Here is a 23,448-nt window from a genome sequence, read left to right on the forward strand (position 1 = left end):
ACTGCAGGAGCTACACGTACCCCTCGGGGTACTTTGGACTACTGCAGGAGCTACGTGTACCCCTCGAGGGTACTTTGGACTACTGCAGGAGATCCGTGTACCCCTCGGGGTACTTTGGACTACTGCAGGAGCTCCGTGTACCCCTCTGGGTACTTTGGACTACTGCAGGAAGTACGTGTACCTCTCGGGGTACTTTGGACTACTGCAGGAGCTACGTGTACCCCTCTGGGAACTTTGGACTACTGCAGGAGCTACGTGTACCCGTCGGGGTACTTTGGACTACTGCAGGAGCTCCGTGTACCCCTCGGGGTACTTTGGACTACAGCAGGAGCTACGTGTACCCCGAGAGTATACGTAGCTCCTGCTGAACTCTGTCAGGCGGAAACCAAGTGAGCAAAGCTCAAACAATAAAAGTTACAAAGCACCCAAAGAAGACGTAGAAGACTCACCTTGAGGATTTTCACCACCACTTTCTCATTGTTGGTCACATTTATGGCCTCAAATACTTCGCTGTACTTCCCTCGACCCAGTTTACGCACCAGCTGATAGTTGTCTTGATTGCTGAGAAAGAAAGAAAACATTCATCAGAAATTAAAGTAAGAACAAACCAGTCCTAAAACTATTAGTTATTTAAGACATTTATGGTGCAAAAACCACCAACATTCGCTTGCTCCGGCTTCTCCGATACAAAGACTTTCTACTTTTCTCTGTTTTAAATGATTGTAAAGTCAACATCTTTGTGTTTTAGACGTCACGTTGGGCTCTGGGAAATTATAACAGACGTTGTTTTTGAATATCTTCAGACATTTTCCAGACTAAACAATTAGTAATTGAATCATAAAAATAAATAAAAGATGATTTGATAATCAAAATATTCCTTAGTTTCAACCTGGAAACAAATGACTTCTGGGAACTAATGATGATCTAGTCATTTTGTAAGTATTTCATCAATTAATCTAATAATTGTTCAGTTCATTTGTGAAGAGAACACCTCGCCAAAGTGCCAGTTTGCCCACTCTAGTCGGTTACAATGATGAACTGCAGTCAGAGAGAGAGAGAGAGAGAGAGAGAGAGAGAGAGAGAGAGAGAGAGAGAGAGAAAGAGAGAGAGAGAGAGAGAGAGAGAGAGAGAGAGAGAGAGAGAGATCAACCCTAACACCAGATACTGACTGGTTTTCAGACCCGCCCAATACAGTAAAACTGCACATTTCAGAGTGGCCTTGTATTGTGGCCAGCCTAAAACACACCTGTGCAATAATCACGCTCTCTAATCAGCATCTTGATACGCCACACCCGTGAGGTGGATGGATTATCTCGGCAAAGGAGAAGTGCTCACTAACACAGATTTAGACAGATTTGTGAACAATATAAAGACTGAAAAGTTTTTTGTGTACGTAGACGAAGTCTTAGATCTTTCAGTTCAGCTCATGAAAAATGGGGACAAAAACAAAAGTGTTGCGTTTATAATTTTGTTCAGTGTAATAATTGTTCAGTTGGTAAAATGTCAGACGATTACAGGATCCCAGAGCATTAAGCCATTTCTTGAAATTGTTTTTTCCGACTGACGGCCGAACACTAAAATCGAAGCTGAGGATCTAATTGCAATTTTCCTGCCAGATATTGTGATTACGATTCGATTTTGCGAGTTTTTTTAACTAGGTATTGCACCAAATATTTAACATTTATTGTTAATTAACAAATAAAAGATCCACGGAGAAAACAACCTGTGATATGCAACATTACTCCCGCATTTATCTTATAAAAAAATATATAATTAGGGAAAAAAGAAATAATAAAATGTTAAACCAAACATTCCACTAAATATTTCCCCATTGATAAATCGCGGTCTTCATGATTAGCTAATCACATTCTTTCAAATCTCGCTTTTGATTTGAGAACGATTAATCGTTAACAGCCCTAACACCGAACATCTTTGACTCTGGAGCGCCGTAGCTTTGCGACTGTACCTCCAGTTGGGCACGTGTGCGTCGTAGTCCCAGTACTCTCTGTTCTTCTGTGTGTTGACATCGGTGTACACCCGAGCCTTGCTGCTGGCCGGCGTGGATCCGGGCATCGCTAGCTTCGCGGCGCCGTGTCGAGGACCGTCCCCTCCCGCTAAGTAGTTCTTGGCTCGATACTGGAAGGCGGCGCAGCGGCTCTCCAGGAAATGAGGCTCTAACAAGATGCCGGTGCGGTCCTTACCATCGGCGTTGGCTGCTTGCGCCCTCTGGTGAAAGGCGTCGGGCCGGTCTGACACAGCGGTGGTGCAGACTGACAGAGCTACGATCACCGAGTGTGTGAAGCCCCTGAGCAGGATGTTGGGCAGGATGGTTTGAAGACCTGCCAGCTGCAGAACAGCCAGAGAGAGAGAGAGAGAGAAGAGGCTGAGGAAGAGTACAGACCTTCAACAAGGAATGTTTTACAATCCAAAAACACTTCATCATATCAGTAAAGTCAACTAAAACACAAATAGAGTCATACACACACGCCACCAGACAAGCAACAGAAGGCTGCATAAAACTGGATTTACCACTGTTATCTCTCTAATAAATCAGACAATCTCTCAATGTGTGTGTGTGTGTGTGTGTGTGTGTCTTTGTTGAGGGAAAAAAGCACCCTTTTGTGTCCACCCTTCACAATAAAAGCCCAGCTTAAATTCACTCAGAGCATTGAGAGAAAACTCAATAAAAAAAATAAAACGGTGCGTTCCAAACGCATTGACTAAATTAAATTTACAAAGGAAATAAGGAGAATGCCATTTTCTCTTTATGTAGACTGTAACATGGAGACTAATGTGTGTAATGTGTAACGTATGTTTTTAAATGTGGAGCCCAGAAAGAGCAGCTTGTGTTGTCCTCGGGTCAAATTGGCCCGTTTCAATGTGTTTTATATCAGAAATATTAGATTTATTTCAACCAAATTGCCCAAAAATAAAATGGATGATTCCATAAAAACATTCTTCAGGTACATATGAATAAATCATCATTTCTGCCTTGTTAACTAAAAACGTATGTGTAATTTGATATAAATGAGGTGTGTTGACCATGAATTCCAAGAATAAGTGTAAAACCTATTATTCAACAAGCTCAGGTTTAAAAAAAAAGAAAAGCGTCAAAAGCATGAAAAAAGTGACAAATAAATCAGAAAAAAAACGACAAAAACTTAAATTTTGACCTTGAGGGACAAGTTCATAGTTAACGGGAAGACAACACGAGGGTTAAGGGCAACAAGGAGGCTGGAGGCGGCTTCTGATTTGGGCGTTAAACCAAAACCTGGAGATAATTCTTCTTCTATTTAAGACTGCAACTAACTAATTTCATTATTATCTCTTTTAATCCTTTGGTCTTTAAAATGTTAAAAATAATAAAAGGATATAATTTCCCTCGGCCCAACATAATGTATTAAAAATGCTGGTTCTATTCATTGACCATCAGTCCAAAACCTAAGGAACTTCACTTTCAGTGTTTCCTCTATGTTGATTTTGAGGCAAAACTTGTGCCTTTTACTTAGAACTGATATCACGATTCTCTGCCACGATTTTTTTGGCCGCGACACAACAAAACAAATTGGCAGCACCAAACAGATTTATTTTGGCACCTGTAACACATTTCTCATCACCACAAGCCTGTAAACAACAGAGGCTTCAATGAAGAGAAGGGAGAGCATTGTGCTTTAAAACCTATTTTAGACAGTCTGTGTTTACAACTCACGGAAGAAAGTAGCAGCGTTTGGGATGCAGTTGGCTCGTAAAATTAAATGAGAATTTTAAAAAAAAGAAGCTTTTTTCCCCCTCCATCCATCCATCCATCTTCATCCGCTTATCCGGTATCGGGTCGCGGGGGCAGCAGCTCCAGTAGGGGACCCCAAACTTCCCTTTCCGGAGCCACATCAACCAGCTCCGACTGGGGGATCCCGAGGCGTTCCCAGGCCAGGTTGGAGATATAATCCCTCCACCTAGTCCTGGGTCTTCCCTGGGGCCTCCTCCCAGCTGGACGTGCCTGGAACACCTCCCTAGGGAGGCGCCCAGGAGGCATCCTTACCAGATTTCCCCCTGTTAATGTTAAATCTAAGTTATTTAAAAATGTAGTTGTGAACTGAGTGAATCGAGGTCACGATTTAATAACGATGGACCGTGCAGGCCTATGCCGCTGTATCAGAAACAGGGACTACCGGTTGCGTAGGAACCAGATCAATAGTGGAACCGGGTTTCGGTACCCGACCCTACTTGAAACCCGGCGTTAGATTTGTGGATCTGTTATCCTGTTGGGAAACAAGGGGGGGAAAAGAGAATTCGCTGTGTTTTCTCCATCTGGCATGACAACCTGAAAAACGACTGCACCTGAACTGGATCAACACGGAGACCTTAAACAGGCTAAAAATACCTTCGCCAGACAGAACGAACAGCCCGTTTTGTGACACAGTGTCCTGTCAAATTGTGTATTCTGTGAGAACGCAGCCTCCCGACGCCCACAGACCATTTTATCATAATCTCCTCATCAGATAACAGAAAAGATGGAAATATCACGGCTTCCTCGTCATCCAGACTACACTGGACTTGCATTTAAAAACCCACTGACTGTCGTTAGACTTGATGAACATGGACGAGCTAAAGACTGTTTACAACCCAGTTTCAGAATTTGTGATTTTTTTTTTCCTTTTCTGTTTGCTATTTGAGAAAGCAGGAAAAGGGGCAATCTTATTATATATATATATATATAACATATAAATCTGAAAACAACTATACTTTGACTTGATAAACCTGAACTGGATGAACGTGGAGACTTTAAACATTGTGTAGAAAGGCAGAGAGAAGAGCTTGTGAGAGATAAGTGATGTCTTTGTATATCTGTCAGCACAAACTACACCCTACATCCTACACCTTTTGACCATTTTATCGTAATCCCCTTATCAGATTTTAGAAACATATTCTGTTTGTGCAAAAAAAAAAAAAAGAAGAAAAAGGGGCTTTTTCCACCATCCAGACCACTTCCCCTTTAATGTATACACCACTGTAGAGATGTCACACCTGGACTAGTTTAACACAAATACACTAAATACTGGAGCTGCACAATATATATACAGTATTTTTTTTGTTTTTTTTTTATCGTCATCGCGATACTAATTGGTGCAATATACACATCGCAAAACACTGCGACATATTGCAAAAAGCACTCTGAGGTAGGACTGGGCGATAGGGAGAAAATCAGATATCACAGTATTCTTGACCAATTATCTTAATATCAATATTGTGATATTCTAGGATTGACAACTGGTGCTTTAACAAAATATCTTCACCATTAGATTTTGGATAAATAATCATCTGTAATGTGGATATAATGTCTAAGTGAGGAAAAGGGAAATAATAGAACAGCTAGAACAGTCTGGTAAGTTCAGAAAAGTACATCACTTTACTGTAATGCAGCCTATAAAACCAGAAAAAAAAGACACTTATGCCATATTAAAATGTTATGATATCCAAAATCTAAGATGATATCTAGTCTCATATCACGATATCGGTACAACATCGATATGTTGGCCAGCCCTACACTGAGGTTTTTGTGTTAGTTAAAAGAAAAAATGAAAAACTGCACAAAACACTGCACTTAATAATGTAATTTTTTTTTTTTTATATACACAATTTAATGTTCAAATTGTTTAGTAAAAGAATGTTGGAAATTATTTCCTTTTGTTGGTTTTAAATTCAAGAAGACTTTTTTTTTTTTTTTTTTTAGCAGAATACTGAAAGCAACTGAGTCCACTTTAATATCTGTTTATTTATCGCAAGTAATATCGTTATAACAACATTCAGCAAAGTTATCGCATATCTTCCTCAGACCCTACTAAAGACTGTTAAAACTGCTAAAATCCTGGTTCCAGGATTGTGATACTCGACAAAACTCTGGACACGGTTAACATTTAGTTTAGTTTAAAAATCCCCTTTTCAGACCATTTGGCTGCATTTTCTCCATCCAAACCACAACAGACCAGATGTAGACCAATACCACTGTTCTGTGTGTGTGGTGTGTGTGTGTGTCTGTGTGTGTCTGTGTGTGTGTGGTCTGTGTGGTGTCTGTGTGTGCCAGTGTGTGCGTTGTGTGTGATGTGTGTGTGGGTGGGTGTGTGTGTGTGGTCTGTGTGCGTGTGTGTGCGTCTGTGTGTGTGTGTGTGTGCGTCTGTGCGTGTGTGCCTGTGTGCGTGCGTGCTGTGTGCGTGGTGTCTGTGTGTGCCTGTGAGTGTGTGCCTGTGTGCGTGTGTGTATATTATATATATATATATATATATATCAGTTAGTGTGCCTGGACAAGATTAACATACACTTAAGGGCGTAAGTGTAAATATTTACTCATAATGACATCACCATGAAACTTCTTACAAAAATCTGCTGTATTCAGTGTTTTCTGACTCTATATTTTACTACAGCTTATCTATTTGTGTCTTTTTTTTTTTAATTTGTTCTTTCTTGCTAAAACTGGTGCTGGAATTTTCAATTTCCTTGCGGGAGTCATCCCAAAAGGATAAATAAAGAGAAGTCTAAGTCTAAGTCTAAGTCTAAGTCTGTAGATTTCTAAAAAAAAAAACATACATCTGTAATTTGGATGTTTTCCCCCCATTACTCAGAAAGAAGGCATGTTATTGAAGTGTAATAGCCCGAAATTAAAAATGAAAAAACATATGTTTTTGCCTGTAACATTAGTGTCTTCCCATAAAAGAAAACTTCGCTAACATTAATGTTAGTTATCTCAAGCTATCTCAACATTTAATATCATCTGTGAGAACCAGCCTCTTCTTACGCTAACTAGCTAACGTTAGTTAACGGTACGTGACCTAGCTTATTTAGCAAAAAATAAAATCCCAAAACGTAGCTAGCTAAACCTTAAAAGCAGCCATACTGATTCATATACATCGTGAGTCGTGTGTGTACCACATTTTACACACATTTATGGACTATAAACAATTTATTAGTGTCGACATTTGAGTGAATGTGAAATCAATAACGGTGCTAAAGTTAGCCGCTAACCTCGTCGTAGAAATCTCCGAGCTCAGAGGAAGTCCGCGCGACATGTACGGTAACTCGTTAGCACCTCGCTAGCAGTCCGTTGCTCTCCGTGCGGCTGATGTAGCACCTCCAAGGTTAGTTATTGATAATGTGGGCGTGTATATCAGCAGTATCGGTGATATATTAATTTCATCGGATGGGTGGTGGAGGTACATCTAGCAGCGGTTCGTTAGCAGAACCAGGATGCTCTTCCTTTTTTGCAGTAAACATCACCCGGAAGTGAATCGAGAGGCTGCTGTTTGTTGAAGCGACATGTCAACGCGGCGGCCATATTGGGACGGAGCAGCCGTGCCTCCTCCTCCATGCGTATGTGTTTATCGAGGCAGCAAAATGAAAATCATAATTACTCGCTTATGGTCAGTTGAGGAACTGCAGTTCAGCCCGGAGCTGCCACTTCAATAACACAATAAAAACAAACAAATGTAATCTTCAACAACTTACTGAAATATATTTCTAATTAAAAGAAAAACTACTTTATTTACTTTACTTTACCATACCCTGCAGACAAGCTAGCATTAGTGTAAGGAAAGACTTAACTTCATGTTGGCTTTAAAGGATTAACGTCACCTCTTGTGATATTGAATTCAACACGTTCATAAAAGGTACAATATTGTAACACATTTTCCTCAGTGAAATATTTATTCCACGTTAAGCAATTACTTCGCAGCAACATCCAAAAGCAGCAGAAAAGCAGACTGTAAAGTATGACTTTTTCTGAGCCTCTACGGTCAGAACGGGTCTTACTCCGTCTCAATATGGCGGTGGCAGAGACGCATCTATGGGTTTTAACGTCAGCTTGCATCCTTAATGTTGCACCACTGCCATCTTGTGTTTTTACAGTGTCCAGCATGTCAGATTTTCCTCAACAGTCCTTCAGAAAGCTGACCAACCACATTTCCCCGGTGTGTTCTTTATTACTCCTCCTGTTATTCCAAATCGTTTCATTTCTTCTATCATGTCCTTTCTCTCGGATACATATTTCCTGCAACCAGCACATGCTCTACAGTTTCTAGGAACTTACAGTGATTCCCAAAAAAAACATTTTGGATGCTTCCCTATGACGTGATGTGTTATGTTAGGTTGCTGTGTCCAATTATCAGCCTTCTTATTGCGATCAACAATTGCTTTTTCTGACTGCCTCTTTTTCTAACTTGTCCGCTTTCTCATTTCCAAGGTTACCTGAATGTGCCAGGGCCTCGAAAACGTGCCCTAGTTTTATAGCATTTGATGTTTCACCTCCATGATACTGATGAAAAACAAGACGCCCAAAAACACCGTAAATACCTGTATCAGTAGCTCTGTCAGCAGGGAGATGGATTCAGAACTGAAGGGTTGCGGGTTCAACTCCCCATCTGGCCCAAAGTATATGCGTGTGCCTGTACTTCAGGCCAGTATGTAATGTTTTTAATGACAACATTGTAATTTCCCCTTGTGGGATTACTGCTAATAAAGTATACGTTATTGCACTAGGCCATATTGCGATTTTGATAAACTGTGCAGCCATATTCAACTTTATCAATGTCCGCTTTCAACTGAAGACAGATGCAGCTCATACAGTAGGAACACTGTCTGCTGCAAGTACTTAAAGTGATCAACATCCGGGCCCTTTCAAGTATTCACAGATACCTACTTTTAGTATTAATTTTACAGTATTTACAATAAAACTACATGTATGTATCAACCAAGGCAGTGACAGTTTGGAGTTAATCTGAAACTATTTTGATAATCGATCATAAATAAAACCCAGACCACATGCTAATTCCAGGTTCTTCACTATAACAATCTGCTGATATTGTCCGATTTATATGATTGTAAACTGAATATTTTGGGGTTTTGGATTGTTTGGTCGGACAAAACAAAACATTTGAATTATGTCACTTTGAACTCTGGGAAATAACGGGTATTTCTTACTATTTTACGACATTTTACTGATGATACATAATGAGAATAAACATCCATTTGAACAACTTAGTTATGACGAAACCCATGTACTCCTTTGTTTTCATAAGGGTGGTTTATTTTAATTGTCTGTATACAGTATGAACAGGTGTCTATATTGATATCCATATGTGTAAATAATACAACGCTTCATACACTCGTCCACCTCCAACAGGAGGTTTTGAAGCAGACTTACCAGGACTTAAACCATCGCACAACAACACAGCCCCATCCCACCCGCTGTCATTCCCTTTGCCCAAGATTTTTAAACTCCAAAAAACCTTCTTTTTAATATACTGCAAATATTGTCAATATAGAAATCCACACATTAAACTAAAATACACAACTGTTTCACTTAACGTGCTGGCATTAACCAACACATACATTGCAATTTTGAGGCTACTCGGATTAATCTGCTGAAGGTCCAGTCTAGACCGGGACGAGGCTAGGAACCCGTGAGGATGTTACAAGGCCAATTCTCTCTTTCAAAACAAGAACAAAAATATTACTTTTGTTAAATCTATCGCACAGTAACAGTAACTAATGCAGCTAGTTTGTGGCAAGTGAGCAATGCTTTGAAGTCCTGTTGGGTTAAAACTTGTGATAATCCACCTGGAACTGCAACTAAAAGTACTTGCAAAATACTGCAAGCTCATTCATAGTGAATACAAAAGCAGGTAACATAAGCACTATACAGTTTTCAATGTTTACATAAGCATATACACACAATCTATAATATAACAGAAGACTATGCCATGAATCAGTAGTCATAAATATTACATTGTGCATGTTCTATTGCACATGTCAAGTGTTTGTATGACATGATAGGTATGGGTTTGTTACCTAGATGCCATTTGTTTTAATACAAAGATGCAAGAACACAGATTTCATAGGACACGGGCTATACATTTACACAAATCCACTTTTTTTTTCCTTCTTCTTCTTCTTAGGATGTTTTCCTAAATAAACCAAACCTATAATACAACAGTGACATTAAAGTGTGATAAATATTCATGCACAAACAGATGATACTACCTAAGATCTAGTATGTGAAAAGATACTGCTGCACAAGCCAGCCGTGTATTCGATGGGAGGGAGTTTTCGGCTAAAGTGGACATGAAATGAATGAAAACACAAAATTAAGTGATCGGTAAAAAAAGGCACATGGATTTTCTGAGGAGCTTACACATGAGCACACACATCTGACGACTGTCTGGAAGTTCTGTCCATCTTTCTCAACAACAATCAACAGTTACAAAACAAACCATCACATGCAACCACAGAAAAAGGTCCCACACTCAGCACTAAACTAAACCGAGGTCTTCACACATTTCATGCCTTTTTCATTCTGTTCAAGATTTTTTCCATGTGTTCGAAAATAAGACGAGGGATCCTGAATCGCCTCTACTGATTTCGGGTGTTTGAGTTTTTACTCAACAAAAGGATGAGGGTGAGTAGAGTCTTGAAACTAAGAATCGTTTAACATAATTAATGGGTGCATGTTCTAACCTACAAATGGGAGAGCGGAGGCTGGCACACGTTGCTTTTGAAGGTGAATGTCATGTTTGCTGCCCAGGTCTTAAGAGCAGTTCGATTCATGGGATGCACTGCGCTTCAGGGAAGCTCTCCCCCTCAGCAGTGTGCTGGACTGTGTGCTCCTGCAGAGCTGTGAGGTCAACAAAACGCTCTCCGCACCACACACACTTAAACTGCGTCTCCCGCGAGTGCACGCTCTGGTGCTTGGCCAGGTGCTCGCGCTGTTTGAAGCTCTTGTCACAGCTGGCGCACTTGAAAGGCTTCTCCCCGGTGTGCACTCGGCGATGGCGCTGCAGCTCGGACGAGTACCTGAATCGCTTTTCACAGTCGGGACATTTCAGCGGCTTCTCGCGGGTCGGGTCGCAGCGGTGCTGCACGAACTCGGAGGACGACACAAAGCGCTTGTCGCACAGGGAGCATTTCAGCGGCTTCTCTGTGCAATGAGAGTTTTGGTGGCGCTGCAGCGTTGAATTCTTTTTGTAACCTTTGCCGCACACGTCGCACTTGTAGGGCTTCTCCACCTCGCCGCCACATTTGTGCCTCAGCAGTTCTCCTGATTGGCTGAAAGACTTCTGGCAGGACGCGCACTTAAACAGACTTTCCATACCGTGCACCTGCTGGTGGTAGAGCAGGTGGGATGGCTGAAGGAACCCCTTATCACAGAGGTTACACTTGAAAGGGCGATCGGCTGGATTTTTGTGAGTGCGACGGTGGCGTACGAGAGCATACTGCTGTTTGAAGCTCATCTGGCACTCCTCGCACTGGAAAGGTCGCTCCTCTGAGTGAGTGCGTTCGTGCTGCCGCAGGTCAGATGGGCGCTTGAAGCTCTTTCCACAAGAACCGCAGCGGAAAGGTCTCTCCCCTTCTGGCTGGCACTGGTGGTGCAGGAGCTCGGACGACTCCTTGAAGTGCATCTCACACAAATTGCACTTGAAAAGGTGCTCGCCGGAGTGAGCGTACATGTGCCGCACGAGGTGAGAGCGGTGCTTAAAGCTCTTCTCGCACACGGCACATTTATACGGCCGCTCTGAGCTGTGCGTACGCTGGTGGTGCGCCAGATGTGACGACTGGCTGAAACTTTTATCACAAGTGTCACATTTGTAGGGCTTTTCACCAGTGTGTACTCTCTCGTGGCGGGTCAGCTCTGACAAATGCCGGAAGGACTTATGGCACACGGAGCACTTATATGGCCGGTCTGGTGCAGAGGCCTCAAACGCAGGAGGAGACGAGGCACTGATTGCTGCACCGCCACTGGACGTTTCACCAGTGGAGGGCTGCTGGGGGTTGGCAGCTGACGAGGTTGGGGTGACGTTTCCAGAACCCGGCCGGTACGTTTTCTCACAGATGGAGCACTTCATTGGGTTGTTTCCATTGCCATGCGAGTTGTGATGCTGGGCCAAGGAGGTGAGCAAAGAGAAGCCCATCTTACACACACCACATACAAACGGCTTCTGCTCCACCTGCACACACTGATGCTCCAGCAGGTCCGTCGCCTGGCTGAATATCTTCATACACTGGGTACACTGGAAGGATCTGTCTTGGTTCACCATGCACTGGTGCTCATGAGGATTGGCCAGGTGAGATATGTCATGGCCACAGGCTCCACACTTGTGCCCTCTCTCGCCCCCTACCTGTAAAGAGGGCTGCTGGGCTTGGACAGAGTGCTGCTGGCCATGCTGGGCCACCTGCAGGGAAGTGTCTGGCTGCAGGACGACTCCATACACAGTGCAGCCCAGAGGGTTGTCAGTTCCTTGGGGTAGCGTGTGTACAACAGAGGGTGGAGCCACTGCATGTTGCTGCTGCTGCTGCTGCTGCCACGCCTCCGTCATTCTTCCACTTCGCATGAAGGGATTCAGCTCTCAGCAGATGAGGGGGGGGGTTCAGTGCTGAACGGAAGAAGGTGATGTGTTTTAAGAAATGGTAACCAATACACAGAGTTGCTGAGTTTTATATCTGTGTTTATGCACGTCCATTGAGATAGGAGGGAAAACCTAAAAAGAGGGAAAACATACAAAACAAAATATCAAGTTTAATTCATAAAAGTAGTATAATATAAGTATAGTTCCAGTGTGAGTAAATACAATGCAGGGTGGTTATACCAATATGCGGGGCGGATAAGCTGACAGTTTCCAACGAAATCTAAATGACAATGTAAGAGACAGCAACCCTCACAAAGAAACTTATGTTTACTATTTCTTTATTTTTGCCCAGTATCCAGTGTCAGAAGGATGTGTGTGATTGGTGTAAATCAAATCTTGTTTGTGGTAAGAATAAAACTGAAACAAACATCCTATGCCAGCTTGAGAGGCCTAAAACTTGCTAGCATTGTCTAATGCTAACTTATGATGAATTTAGGGGAAACAACAAGACACAAATACACTAGGTGTAGTAAAATAAACCGCCGTAATGTGTACGTTGTATTTTTTTTTTTACCAATTAGTCTGGAAGAAAACATGTTATGAAAGCAAAATAGCCCAAAACATCAAAATTACGTTTCTTGCTTGTGGTATCTGTTTAAACGGAAACCCGCTAAAATAACAGTTAGAAATTTCGCTAAACCAGCATTGGGCTCGGTCTATTTCCTGAAAAGCGAATCAGGCACGCAATAGTCCCATTTCTTAGTTAACTGCGTATTTTGAACATTAGCTACACAGTGTAAATATTTTTATTATATGCATCTTATTCAGCTGGAGGTATTTGTTTTTTCATACATGGTTATTACTGTTTGAGGATGTGGCTACCAAACGTTAGCGGTTAGCTTCGGCAGCGAAGCTAACAGCTAACGGCTAACCATTACTAAACAACTGGACTTCCTTCGAGATAATCTCCTGCTATTTCACATCATAAAACAGATTAATCTCCGATGCTGTCGGGCTATAAACATCACATTATAACTTAACAACAGTGGGCAAACGCGACCGAAGCGACACAGTCTGTGAACGACCGTCGCTTCGCTGAAAGGCCACAATAACTGTTCTTCGACCCTTCTCTGTAAACGGACCCCAAATCAGACTAGCTAGGCCTCCCCGGAGCTGCGGAGGGAAACCCACCTCCTTCAGCGGAGCCTCGCACATCTGCCAAAAAAAGCTATTTACCAAAAAAAAAAAAATCATGGTAACTTACTGGAGCCGCTTATCGATGGTTTTCACTGACGTCTTCAGCCTGAGTTCGACAGCCTTCGGTGTATTTAGGACTCGGAGGACCGGCAGTGGAGGGGATGCGGTTGAAGCCGGACGCCATCCTCCTGCAGACGGACGGACACCGGAAACCGCCACGCAGTGAGCCGTCGCCGCGGAGCAACTGGCTCTACAGCCGCTCCCTGCTGGAGGTACACCCAAATGCCCCCAAAACAAGCCGAGGTGGAGAGAAACGGCTCTCTGACTTAGTTTGAAGAGCATTCAAACAGGCACAATACGAGCCGAAAATATATTAGCAAAAATATTTCTTCAATATGACAGTAGGGGGGAGTGTTTCTCTCCTTCAATCTAATGCTGGAAAGTCTCACCGGTCATTTTCACCAATGTACAGATACATACACACTGTTGAAGCCATTTCTATGGAAATAATCTTTTGAGTTTATTTTTGTAATATCGGACAAAACCTGTGTTTAAAATAGAACGTAGAAATTGGAGTTTACCAGTGACCTGAAATTATGTAATTTGATTGTCTGCTAGATGTAGAATAAAAGAAATAGTACCCTGCAAAACAGCCAGAAGCCACTGAACTTTGGAGCAACACAGTCTTTTGACCTACACGGAATTACAGTTAATTTATAAGAAAAGTAAAGATCCTAAGTTTTTGTATTTTATGTTTTGATATTTTTTAAGTAAACAATCAAACGAAGAACTTTGGATTCAAGACTTTTATTCACTGCCGTTTTGTGTTGAGTACAAAAGAACTTTGAAGTCCTAGGCTAGTGAGTCAGCTTGTAGCACTCACACACACCATTACCAAATCAACAAAAAAGCGTTGGCCTGCTATATTAATATATCTCGAATGTATCATCTCCGTCCAGAAAAAGGACTCACGAACCTTATATTTCTGGAGCTACAACAGCTATTCTCTTTTTAAAATATATTCTCGTTTTTTTTGCTGTGGACGTTTTCACACACCTTAAAGTACAAGTTGATCTCTTCACTATAATAAATCCACGTATAATGAAAAAATATGCAACAAATATTAGTTTTTCAGAACCTTAAGCTACCCACCAGTAAAATAGGCAACTTGACCCTGCTGCAACATTAAAATTCCTCTTACACATGAATGCATCATTGATGAAAATATAATTGAATATAAAATAATCTTACTTCCAGGGCATAATGTGTATTTTAACTTCTAACTTTAAGTGCATTTAGCTGAAAGTACTTAAAAGCAGGATGTTTACATGTTTTGTAGCATTTACTTGTGTGATATACTTTTACTAGAGTAAAGGCTCTGAACAATTCTTCCACTACTTTATAAAAGTGATGGATTAATCACGGCCAAAGTTGAAGTGGTTCTACTCTGTGTATAGTTATTATTATATTAATATATCTTGAATGCATCTCTGTGCAAAAAACAACATTCACAAACTTCACTATTTTGGAGTCAGCTACAGTTAACAATTGTCCCTTTAAATAGTTTTAAATTTATTTTTTGCTATGGAAATGTCATTGGTATCAAAGTGAACTTTTCATTCAAATTATAAAGTGCAGAAGTCTGACTGAATCCCCTTTGAGGTTTCAACCTAGTTACCAAACAATACGGGGGCAGTTTCACTTAAGTTTGATTTCTATTGGTGTTTAGAGGGTGGAGTGACAATCCTGTTTGTCTGACAAATATCTCCAATAACTGTTGAAGTCTTCAAATATTTCTTCATAATGGCTATTTTTACTTTTCCTGCTTTAATTTCATGTGTCATTATTTATTCAACAGTCACATATGGGTGTAGTGTTTGGGTTTGCCTATAGATAGTCTTGCTTTGCCAGACCATCCACAGGCTGTAGAGCGGAGGAGGGTGTGGCTAGTCCACACAGCCTTCCAGGGTGGGAGAGCTCTGGTTTAATGGCATTTCCTTCAACCAATCAGAATCCTCGTGGGTGGCGCTAAGCGCCGGACAGAGCCATTGCAAAATCGTGGTGCAAGAGAAAACTCAGATTGGACAGATAGTCTCGCTAGCCGTCTGATTTTGCCCTGCAGAGCTCTGAGGAGCATTTAACCATTTTAGTAAATCTACCTGAGTTTAAAAATTCCACGAAGGCGGAAGGAAATGGAAATCAACGGAAATACGTTTTCCTGCCGCACGGGAGCAATCCCGGAAGTGGAACATCAAGGATATAGACTAGTCCATATACGGTATTTTAAAGTGGAATGAAAATCCATTTGTTGATACAATGTAAATTAATGAATTATAGTTTTGACAAAGTATAGTTTTATAACGTTTGTCTCATCAGACATTTCATAGTTATATGCCGATACTAACTTCCCTGGTTATAGATTCAGTTTAAAATGTAAAGCTACACTCTGTCTGGATGTATTAAAGAAGTGTCAGTTTATTTTAAGGGATTTTTCCAAAATTCAGAAAATGTGACATTTTGGAAAGTTAGAGTATGGCTGGCTGCGTATTGTAATATCTCTGTTGTTAAAGATCAGGAGTTTGAATAATGTGTCCGTGCTGCCTTCACTTACCTTGTTAAGTGATTTTAATCCATCAATTTCAGTGTAGACGCTGTAAAAGTAGGCTATACAGCTCTAGAATATATTCCTGTGAACCGTGCATGGATAACAGATCTGAGTTTACTTGATTTATTTCAGCTCATTCGGACAGAATGCACTCGTCCCAGCGCATCCCACAATGCTTTGCAGCATTTTGACATATTTTGTACAGAGCCCCTAAAGGGGACATGGGGATTTTCTTTTCTTTCTGAGGTGCATGAGAAACTCTCTGGTTCGCCATGAACAAAGTGTAAAAAGTAATTTTAAAACTTTACGTAGACTATATTACAGAGCCCTTAAAGGGACATGGGTAATTTATTGTATTGTATTGTATCTCATGCGTATGAAAAACCAGCAGTCAGTAGCAGTCAGAATGGTTGTCAAGGAGGTTTTCATCTTCCTGAAAATGCAACAGAACGTACCTGATAGTGTCAGATGATAGATGCTAAGGTAACTGTTAACCGATTTTGTGCGGTGAATGTGAAATATTAAAACTTTAGTACGTACTTTTTGACATTAATGAACGTCTGTTACATTCAAGCCGTTGCCAAATGAGTTGCTACAAAGCCAATGAAGACTATCAGCTCCACAGATCTCTCTCTGTATTTCTCAGTGTGACCATGTTGAGAAGATTGTGGCGTCCGTTCTCGCACAGAAACTCAATTGAAGGTAATTACCTCTTATGAAGAGTCCATCATGTTTTAGACTGCCTGGGGACTTCCTTTGACACACGGGGCTCCTCTCTCCTCTCTCCTCTCTCTTTCCATCTGTGTGCATTCATGCCCCCAGTAATGCTTGTTACTAACTTAGCTCCAGGGACCTTATTCCCCGGAGTCCCTATGTTTTCTCGCCTCGCAGTTTACCTTGGATTAGTGTGGCACCTAAGTCATGGTTGCATCTTTGGTCTTTGTAAATTGTAGAGTGTGTTCTAGACCTGATATATACAGTATATATATGCCTTTTCACCATGGATGTACAAGGTAAGGACTACTAGCCAGTCAGAAGCAGAGTATGAGGGCCCTGACAGTACCTAGGTAAGGACTACTAGCCAGTCAGAAGCAGAGTATGAGGACCCTGACAGTACCTAGGTAAGGACTACTAGCCAGTCAGAAGCAGAGTATGAGGGCCCTGACAGTACCCAGGTAAGGACTACTAGCCAGTCAGAAGCAGAGTATGAGGGCGTGCCCTGACAGTACCTAGGTAAGGACTACTAGCCAGTCAGAAGCAGAGTATGAGGACCCTGACAGTACCTAGGTAAGGACTACTAGCCAGTCAGAAGTAGAGTATGAGGCCCTGACAGTACCTAGGTAAGGACTACTAGTAGAATATATAACACAATAATGGAAAGAGGAAAAAAAGAAAAAAAGCATAATATGAGCACTTTTAAATTGACCTTTTCAGGATATTTGCATATAACTAATTCCCATGTGTTTTATTTCAAAATGTTCAGAACAAACTTAGCTTTCTGTATAGTCACACACAATTCTCTTCTAGAGCAATGTGTAAAGAGATAATTTGTCGCTAAAGCTGAAATGTTGATGTTGTTTTTTTGAAATTCCTCAACTTTCTTTTGAATGGAAAAACCTTATGATGTGTAGCATGAATTGTTTCGGTGCTTGAAATGAGTTTACCAGTCTTATAGGTTACATTTCATTAAATAGTAATTCAATGTCTGGAATGAAATTTTGTGATTTCCGCATTTCGAGTAGTAGCTTTCTCTCAAACATCGTTTTGACTCGCTGGTGTGTCTTTTGTCCTCTGAGGGTTGATTAAATACGAGCCACTCAGCATTATTCAAAAGGAAGAAACTTGAATAATAATGACACCTACACATATATAGTAGAATTAGTGGTTATAACTTAACACCTGGTGCATTATCAAAAATATTTGAGGATGTTTCTTGCTTGTACAATTTATAGCATAGGTTGTCTAAGGGCCGTGACACACCAATCCGATAATCGGTTGTCGGACAATCTGGCGAGGTCGGTGACTGGAGACTTTGGTGTGTTCCGTAGTGGTCCGTAGTGGTCCGTAGTGGTCCGGATGGGTCCGGAGGGGTCTGGAGGGGTCTGGAGGGTCCCGAGGGGCCGGCGGCCTTCATTTTGGCCGACCTGACATGCTCAGTTGGAAGGCGGGCATTGCCGGCAGTCGGACTCAAATGACCAATCTGATTGGTGGAGAGCTAACCCGGAAATGACGAGCGGGATGAGCGTGACTCGAGTCTCTCAAAATCTGACGAAAGTCTTTTAAACTGACCTTTGTCTGAAAGGAAGACAGATTCAGCAGCTGCACGGCCTATTTCCCGCTGAAAATGTTTTCAGAAGCACGTTTTGGTGAGTAAAATATATACCGATACATATATTATATTAAATATATTCTGAACAAGCCGCCATGACAGGCTGGCTTTGAATTTTCGAAGAAGCCAGACCCACGTGACGCGTTCGACCAATCAGCTGCCGGTTTTTATTTTGGGGCAACAGTACAGATTAGCGCACCCTGTTGTTATGGAGACGTATTACGTCTTGTCGCTGTGGTGTTTTCCGAGGCCCCTTTTTGACAAATTCGGGGAGAATGATCAGTCCGACGGCGTTTTCTGCCGACGGTCAGCCGCCTCATTTAATTCCCATAGAGGCAGGCGGATGTTTATTATTAAAGGCCAGTTATTTCATGGATCAGGATACCATGCATCCTGACGAAGTTCCCTTGGCCTGGAATCAAAATGCGCCCCTCCCCCCCCCCCCCCCTCATCACATACCCTTCCCCATAGCTAGGGACCGGCATGGTTTTATTTATTATATTGGCTAACGATGCTGGTGTAAATATAATGTGTTTTATACTTCAGGATTGGGTGCGTAAAACTGTCAAACGTCAAATTTAAAACAAATATATTTCATGGGAATTTAACATAGGGGGGTGTATACTTATGCCCCCTGTATTTTAAAGAAAAACATTTATTTATTTACAATACATTATTCAATTAAAAAGGAAATTGGTGCCCTTAAAGGTCGGATATTTCCTAATGTTTTTACTTAAGCCATTAAGATCAATTTCCAAAAGAAGATTTTCTTTTATTCCTCTTTTTTTAGTCAACTTTAGCAGGTTCATAAACTTATGAGCACCACTGTAACACCATAAATCCTCATTCATGTGTTCATCTGTGATGTTCTTCGCCACCTTCATGAAACTAAATCCTTAAAAAGGAAAGGCGAGCCAATGAAACACACCATAGTCATTCATTTCAAACATTTCATTATTATCTCCACATTGACTTCGAAACAACCTCATAAACCAAAGAGTAAGAAAGAGCATGCTCGGGCATGCAATGATGTCACAACATGATGATGCCACTGGGTGCGAAGTATAAAACATACAGTAGCAGAGAGTTTCTTTTTAATATCATTCATAAACTCGGGGACGTTTCGGTAATCCGCTGAGAGTTTAAAAGCTAGCGTTTTATTTTACACTGCTCTCCAGGTCTCACGTAGCCTCGTGTTGCTGGAATAAAGAGAGACGAGAGGGAGAAACTCACATACTGACACCAGATTGAGCAGGCTGAACAAACATGCTGAAGAAAATCTCATCCAGCCCAAAACGTGTCTGGACATGACACCGTAGAAACCCCGTTTTTCCCTTTTTGAGACTGGTCCCAAAGGGGGACGACTGGGAGAGAGACAAAACAGTGCATGCCATTTCAGGGTGAAAGGGAGGGAGGGTGTGTGTGTGTGTGTGTGTGTGTGTGTGTGTGTGTGTGTGTGTGGTGTGTGTGTGTGTGTGGGGTGTGTGTGTGTGTGTGTGTGTGTGGTGTGTGTGTGTGTGTGTGTGTGTGTGTGTGTGTGTGTGTGTGTGTGTGTTTTTGTGTGGAGGTGTTGTTTGTGTCACCCATACCCATTGATTTGTAAAATCAATGCAACAGCATCAAAACTGACTAAAGGACTTTTTTCAGACTAATGATGCACTTTCATTTTTGTCTTTAGGTCTTTTTGAGTTTTTCCAATATTTTTAACCACGGATATGATGATAATAATGTTCCCAATCTGTGAAATGGTGCTTTTTTTCTCAAGGGAGGACCCCTAAACCACCATTATGTTCATTAGCTGCAAAGATTAATTGATTAGTTGTCAGCTATTAAATAACTGCAACTATTTTGATAATCAATACTTCGGTTGACAAATTATCTGATTCCAGCTTCTTAAATGTGAATATTTTTAATATCTTGGACAAAACACTACACTTCACATCCGTGTGCTATTTTGGTTTTGCTTGTTTATGCTTGTGTGTGTGTTGTGTGGGTGGTGTGTGTGTGGTGTTGTGGGGTGTGTGTGTGTGTGTGTGTGTGTGTGTGTGTGTGTGGTGGTTGTGTGTGTGTGTGTGTGTGGTGGTTGTGTGTGGGTTTGTCGGGGGTGGGGAGGGAGGGTAGAATGGGGGGGGGGTCACCTTCTAATTTGAAGGTTTTGTCTCCTCTTAGCCTGGGTGTTTTATTATCTCTGGTCGGGTTATTTTTTTTAAAAAATAAATTTGAGACGGAAAATGAATAAATACGAGGCACTCAGCATTCTCTCTGTCTTGCAAATTGCAAAAAAGTAACAAACTTGAATAATAATGACACATACACATATATAGTAGAATTAGTGGTTATAACTTAACAGTCTCAAGGCTGAACAAAGGGGAGAGGCCGACCCCTCCCCAGTATGTCAGCAGTTAAATGTGTATGTGTTGGGTTTTTTTTTGCGTGCAAATGTGTTTCACTTAATAAATTCAGGAAGTTCCTCGAGGCGTTTTAGACTCATGGGTCTTGGAGTGTGTTGTTGGTCGCTGATGAATCTGTTTCGGTCAGATTCTGTGATTTCGATTGGACACGTGAGCTGGCGTGGCGGCTGATTTCTTTCCAAAAAAAATCTCTGGAAGTGACAACCAGGGGATGGAGAGCATACAAATGGGGACAGGACGGTGATGTTAAAGGGATATAAAATGCACTTTTTAAAACCCCCACACAGCCTCATGCAATGGTTGTGTGTGTAGTTCGTAGTGGAAAAAAAAAGAAAAGAATAATGACGAAGCCCTTTAAAATGGATCTACTGTTGCAGCATAGTTCTGTATGTAGCGCATAGTGCGAATAGGTGGGTTATAGAGATTGGTGGATGGCGGGGCAACAGGGAGAAAGGGTTAAAAGGCAAAAAGGGTAATTGTCTGTGGGGTTTTAGGACGGAGTGTGTGTCATGACCTTGGTTTGCATGTTTCTCACAATAACCAGGGAACAAAGGTTGCTATATTCTTGTCTTAAGTGATGGAAAAATGGGCAGAACTGCCTGTGCCATCTCCAGTCCATTGAACATTAACCGATGGACACCCATGCACGTGTGTCCCAATACACCACGCTAGTTTAAAGCTGCACTTTTCTTGTCTTTTTTTTTTTTTTTTTTAAACTTTTTTTTACTTTCTTACTTTCTTTTCTATGGTTTGCAAGCTCAAAATAAGCATTTGTAAAGGAAACGGTGCTTTCAGAGAAAACTGAAACGGGCTTCAACAGAGGTGAAAAGACCAGAAGCAACAATAGAAAGGCTCTGCTGTGGGCGTCACTCGAGCTGCGGGCTCCAGTCGAGTTGGCAGAATGTCCGTCTCAGTAAGTAATAATATAATATACCGTAGTTATCAATAAGTCTTAGTAGATCATACCTGTATAAGCTTAAATAAAGAAGTGAATGAAAAGAATGGCTACTCCAATATTGAGTAAAATGACCATAACCACCAGGATAGAGCTGGAGCCCTAAAAGACAGAAGAAAAGAAGAAATCGGTTCAGTTAATGCACAAATTCTCAAATTCAAACTCAACGGAAGGCTGGGAAATAGAAAACAGACAAAGACTCCACAGTTGCAAATTGATTAAAACCATATTAAAGGTGCCCTGCCACACGTATTTCAATAATTTGTGGTAATGGCTGAAGTTCCACCATGGACTCTGTAACATTTCGTTGGGGACAAAATGCCTCGGTCAACTTGGTTACCTTGTTTCAAGCCATTCTAGCGTGGTCTAGAAAGCCTGCAGGAAGACTCAGCTCCATTTGGGCCAGTACTCATTAATATTCAACAAGCTAAGCTGCTTGACTCTGATTGGCTAACAGCTAGCCAATGAGAGCCTGGCTATCAGAATCCTTTACCCAGCGCAACTGGGCGTGCTCATGAATATTAATGAGCTCAGGCAGCATGATGTCAGACTGACCAGCTGTTGGGATTTCTGATTTCTCCTCTTATTTCTTTAGAGCTGACAGAGGAGGTAGCGGTTCATTTTCACATTCACCACATAACACACACACATATGGACCTGACATATAAAAAAAAAATACAAGTTTTGTGTGGCAGGGCACCTTTAAAAGAAATGAAAGTTAAAAATCAATCAATTTTTCTTTGTAATAAATCCTTTCTTATTAAGCAACGTTCAATCCGCACGCAGACACAGAGACATAAAGGTTATTCCTTTGATGATTATTGACGATTCATTTGTTATAATCATCTAGAGCTGCAACGATTAATCAATTAGCTGTCAACTATTAAATTAATCTGCAACTATTTTGATAATCGATTAATCGGTTTGGGTAATTCTTTATGGAAAAAAAAGTTAAAGTTGTCTGATGTCAGCTTGTTAAATGGGAAGATGTTCTAGTTCCTCCTCTCCTCTGTGAAAGTAAACTGAATATCTTTGAAGAATATAAACAAAACAAGACATTTGAGGACGTCATCTTGGGCTTTGGGGGAACACCGATTCACATTTTACACAATTGTGTGACATTTTAACAAACAAGTAATTGATTAATCAGGAAAATAATCGACTGATTATTTGACTATGAAAACAACCGTTAGCTGCTGCGCTAGCAATGAATATCAGCTGTGGAAGTATCGGAGTACTCCTTTAGTGATTGTTTATGATTGAATTTTTATATTTAACCGTCATTAATAAAAGAGGTTGTGGGAAATGTGGATCTGTACTAAACAATCAGACAGACAGACAGTAACTGTGATGACTCACTGAGTTTGATTTGAGGATGAGATGCTCTCCTTCCTGCTCCAGAGTGATGGGCTGAGACTTGAGGGGTGGGGAGAGGGTGAGGTCCCTGTGCAGCGGCCACTCCTCCAGCTCTGCCCCCACATTCAGGTTGTCCAGCATCTGTACAGAGTCCATGGACCCCTCTCTGACCGGCCGAAGGCCTCGGGATCGCAGCCGGTTGTTTT

At 41.5% G+C, this 23,448-nt stretch overlaps 3 protein-coding genes and 1 long non-coding RNA gene across 5 annotated transcripts in view; 1 reads left to right on the plus strand and 3 right to left on the minus strand.

The window, feature by feature from the left end:
- The window catches only part of csnk2a2a (casein kinase 2, alpha prime polypeptide a), a 15,932-nt gene extending 8,650 nt beyond the window's left edge, over positions 1–7,282 (minus strand). Inside the window, exons 1-3 of one of the 2 annotated variants that reach the window (XM_032512374.1) lie at positions 7,018–7,282; positions 1,967–2,346; positions 450–561 (exon numbers count right to left, since the gene is read on the minus strand). In XM_032512374.1, the coding sequence (XP_032368265.1) occupies positions 450–561; positions 1,967–2,073 (219 nt within the window). In that variant the 5' untranslated portion in view covers positions 2,074–2,346; positions 7,018–7,282. Of the gene's footprint in view, positions 1–449; positions 562–1,966; positions 2,350–7,017 lie in introns of both variants that reach the window. The other variant, XM_032512385.1, reaches the window with a different exon arrangement.
- The window catches only part of LOC116687327 (uncharacterized), a 17,448-nt gene extending 798 nt beyond the window's left edge, over positions 1–16,650 (plus strand). The window contains exons 2-3 of the long non-coding RNA XR_004331515.1: positions 15,526–15,528; positions 16,640–16,650. This is a non-coding gene — a long non-coding RNA (uncharacterized LOC116687327). The remainder of the gene's footprint in view (positions 1–15,525; positions 15,529–16,639) is intronic.
- Positions 9,057–13,980, minus strand: znf319a (zinc finger protein 319a). The gene is made up of 2 exons (XM_032512216.1): positions 13,654–13,980; positions 9,057–12,521 (listed from the first exon to the last, which is right to left on the minus strand). Exon 2 carries the CDS (start codon positions 12,372–12,374, stop codon positions 10,590–10,592), a length of 1,785 nt encoding a protein of 594 aa, XP_032368107.1. The 5' UTR covers positions 12,375–12,521; positions 13,654–13,980; the 3' UTR covers positions 9,057–10,589.
- Positions 16,651–19,456: 2,806 nt separating the features above from the next.
- Positions 19,457–23,448, minus strand: part of jph3a (junctophilin 3a) — a 15,529-nt gene continuing 11,537 nt past the window's right edge. Inside the window, exons 5-6 of the mRNA XM_032520604.1 lie at positions 23,246–23,443; positions 19,457–21,988 (exon numbers count right to left, since the gene is read on the minus strand). Coding sequence (XP_032376495.1) covers positions 21,908–21,988; positions 23,246–23,443 — 279 coding nt within the window. The 3' untranslated portion in view covers positions 19,457–21,907. The remainder of the gene's footprint in view (positions 21,989–23,245; positions 23,444–23,448) is intronic.

Source organism: Etheostoma spectabile, chromosome 1 (assembly GCF_008692095.1).
Source record: "Etheostoma spectabile isolate EspeVRDwgs_2016 chromosome 1, UIUC_Espe_1.0, whole genome shotgun sequence".
Lineage (NCBI taxonomy): Eukaryota > Metazoa > Chordata > Actinopteri > Perciformes > Percidae > Etheostoma > Etheostoma spectabile.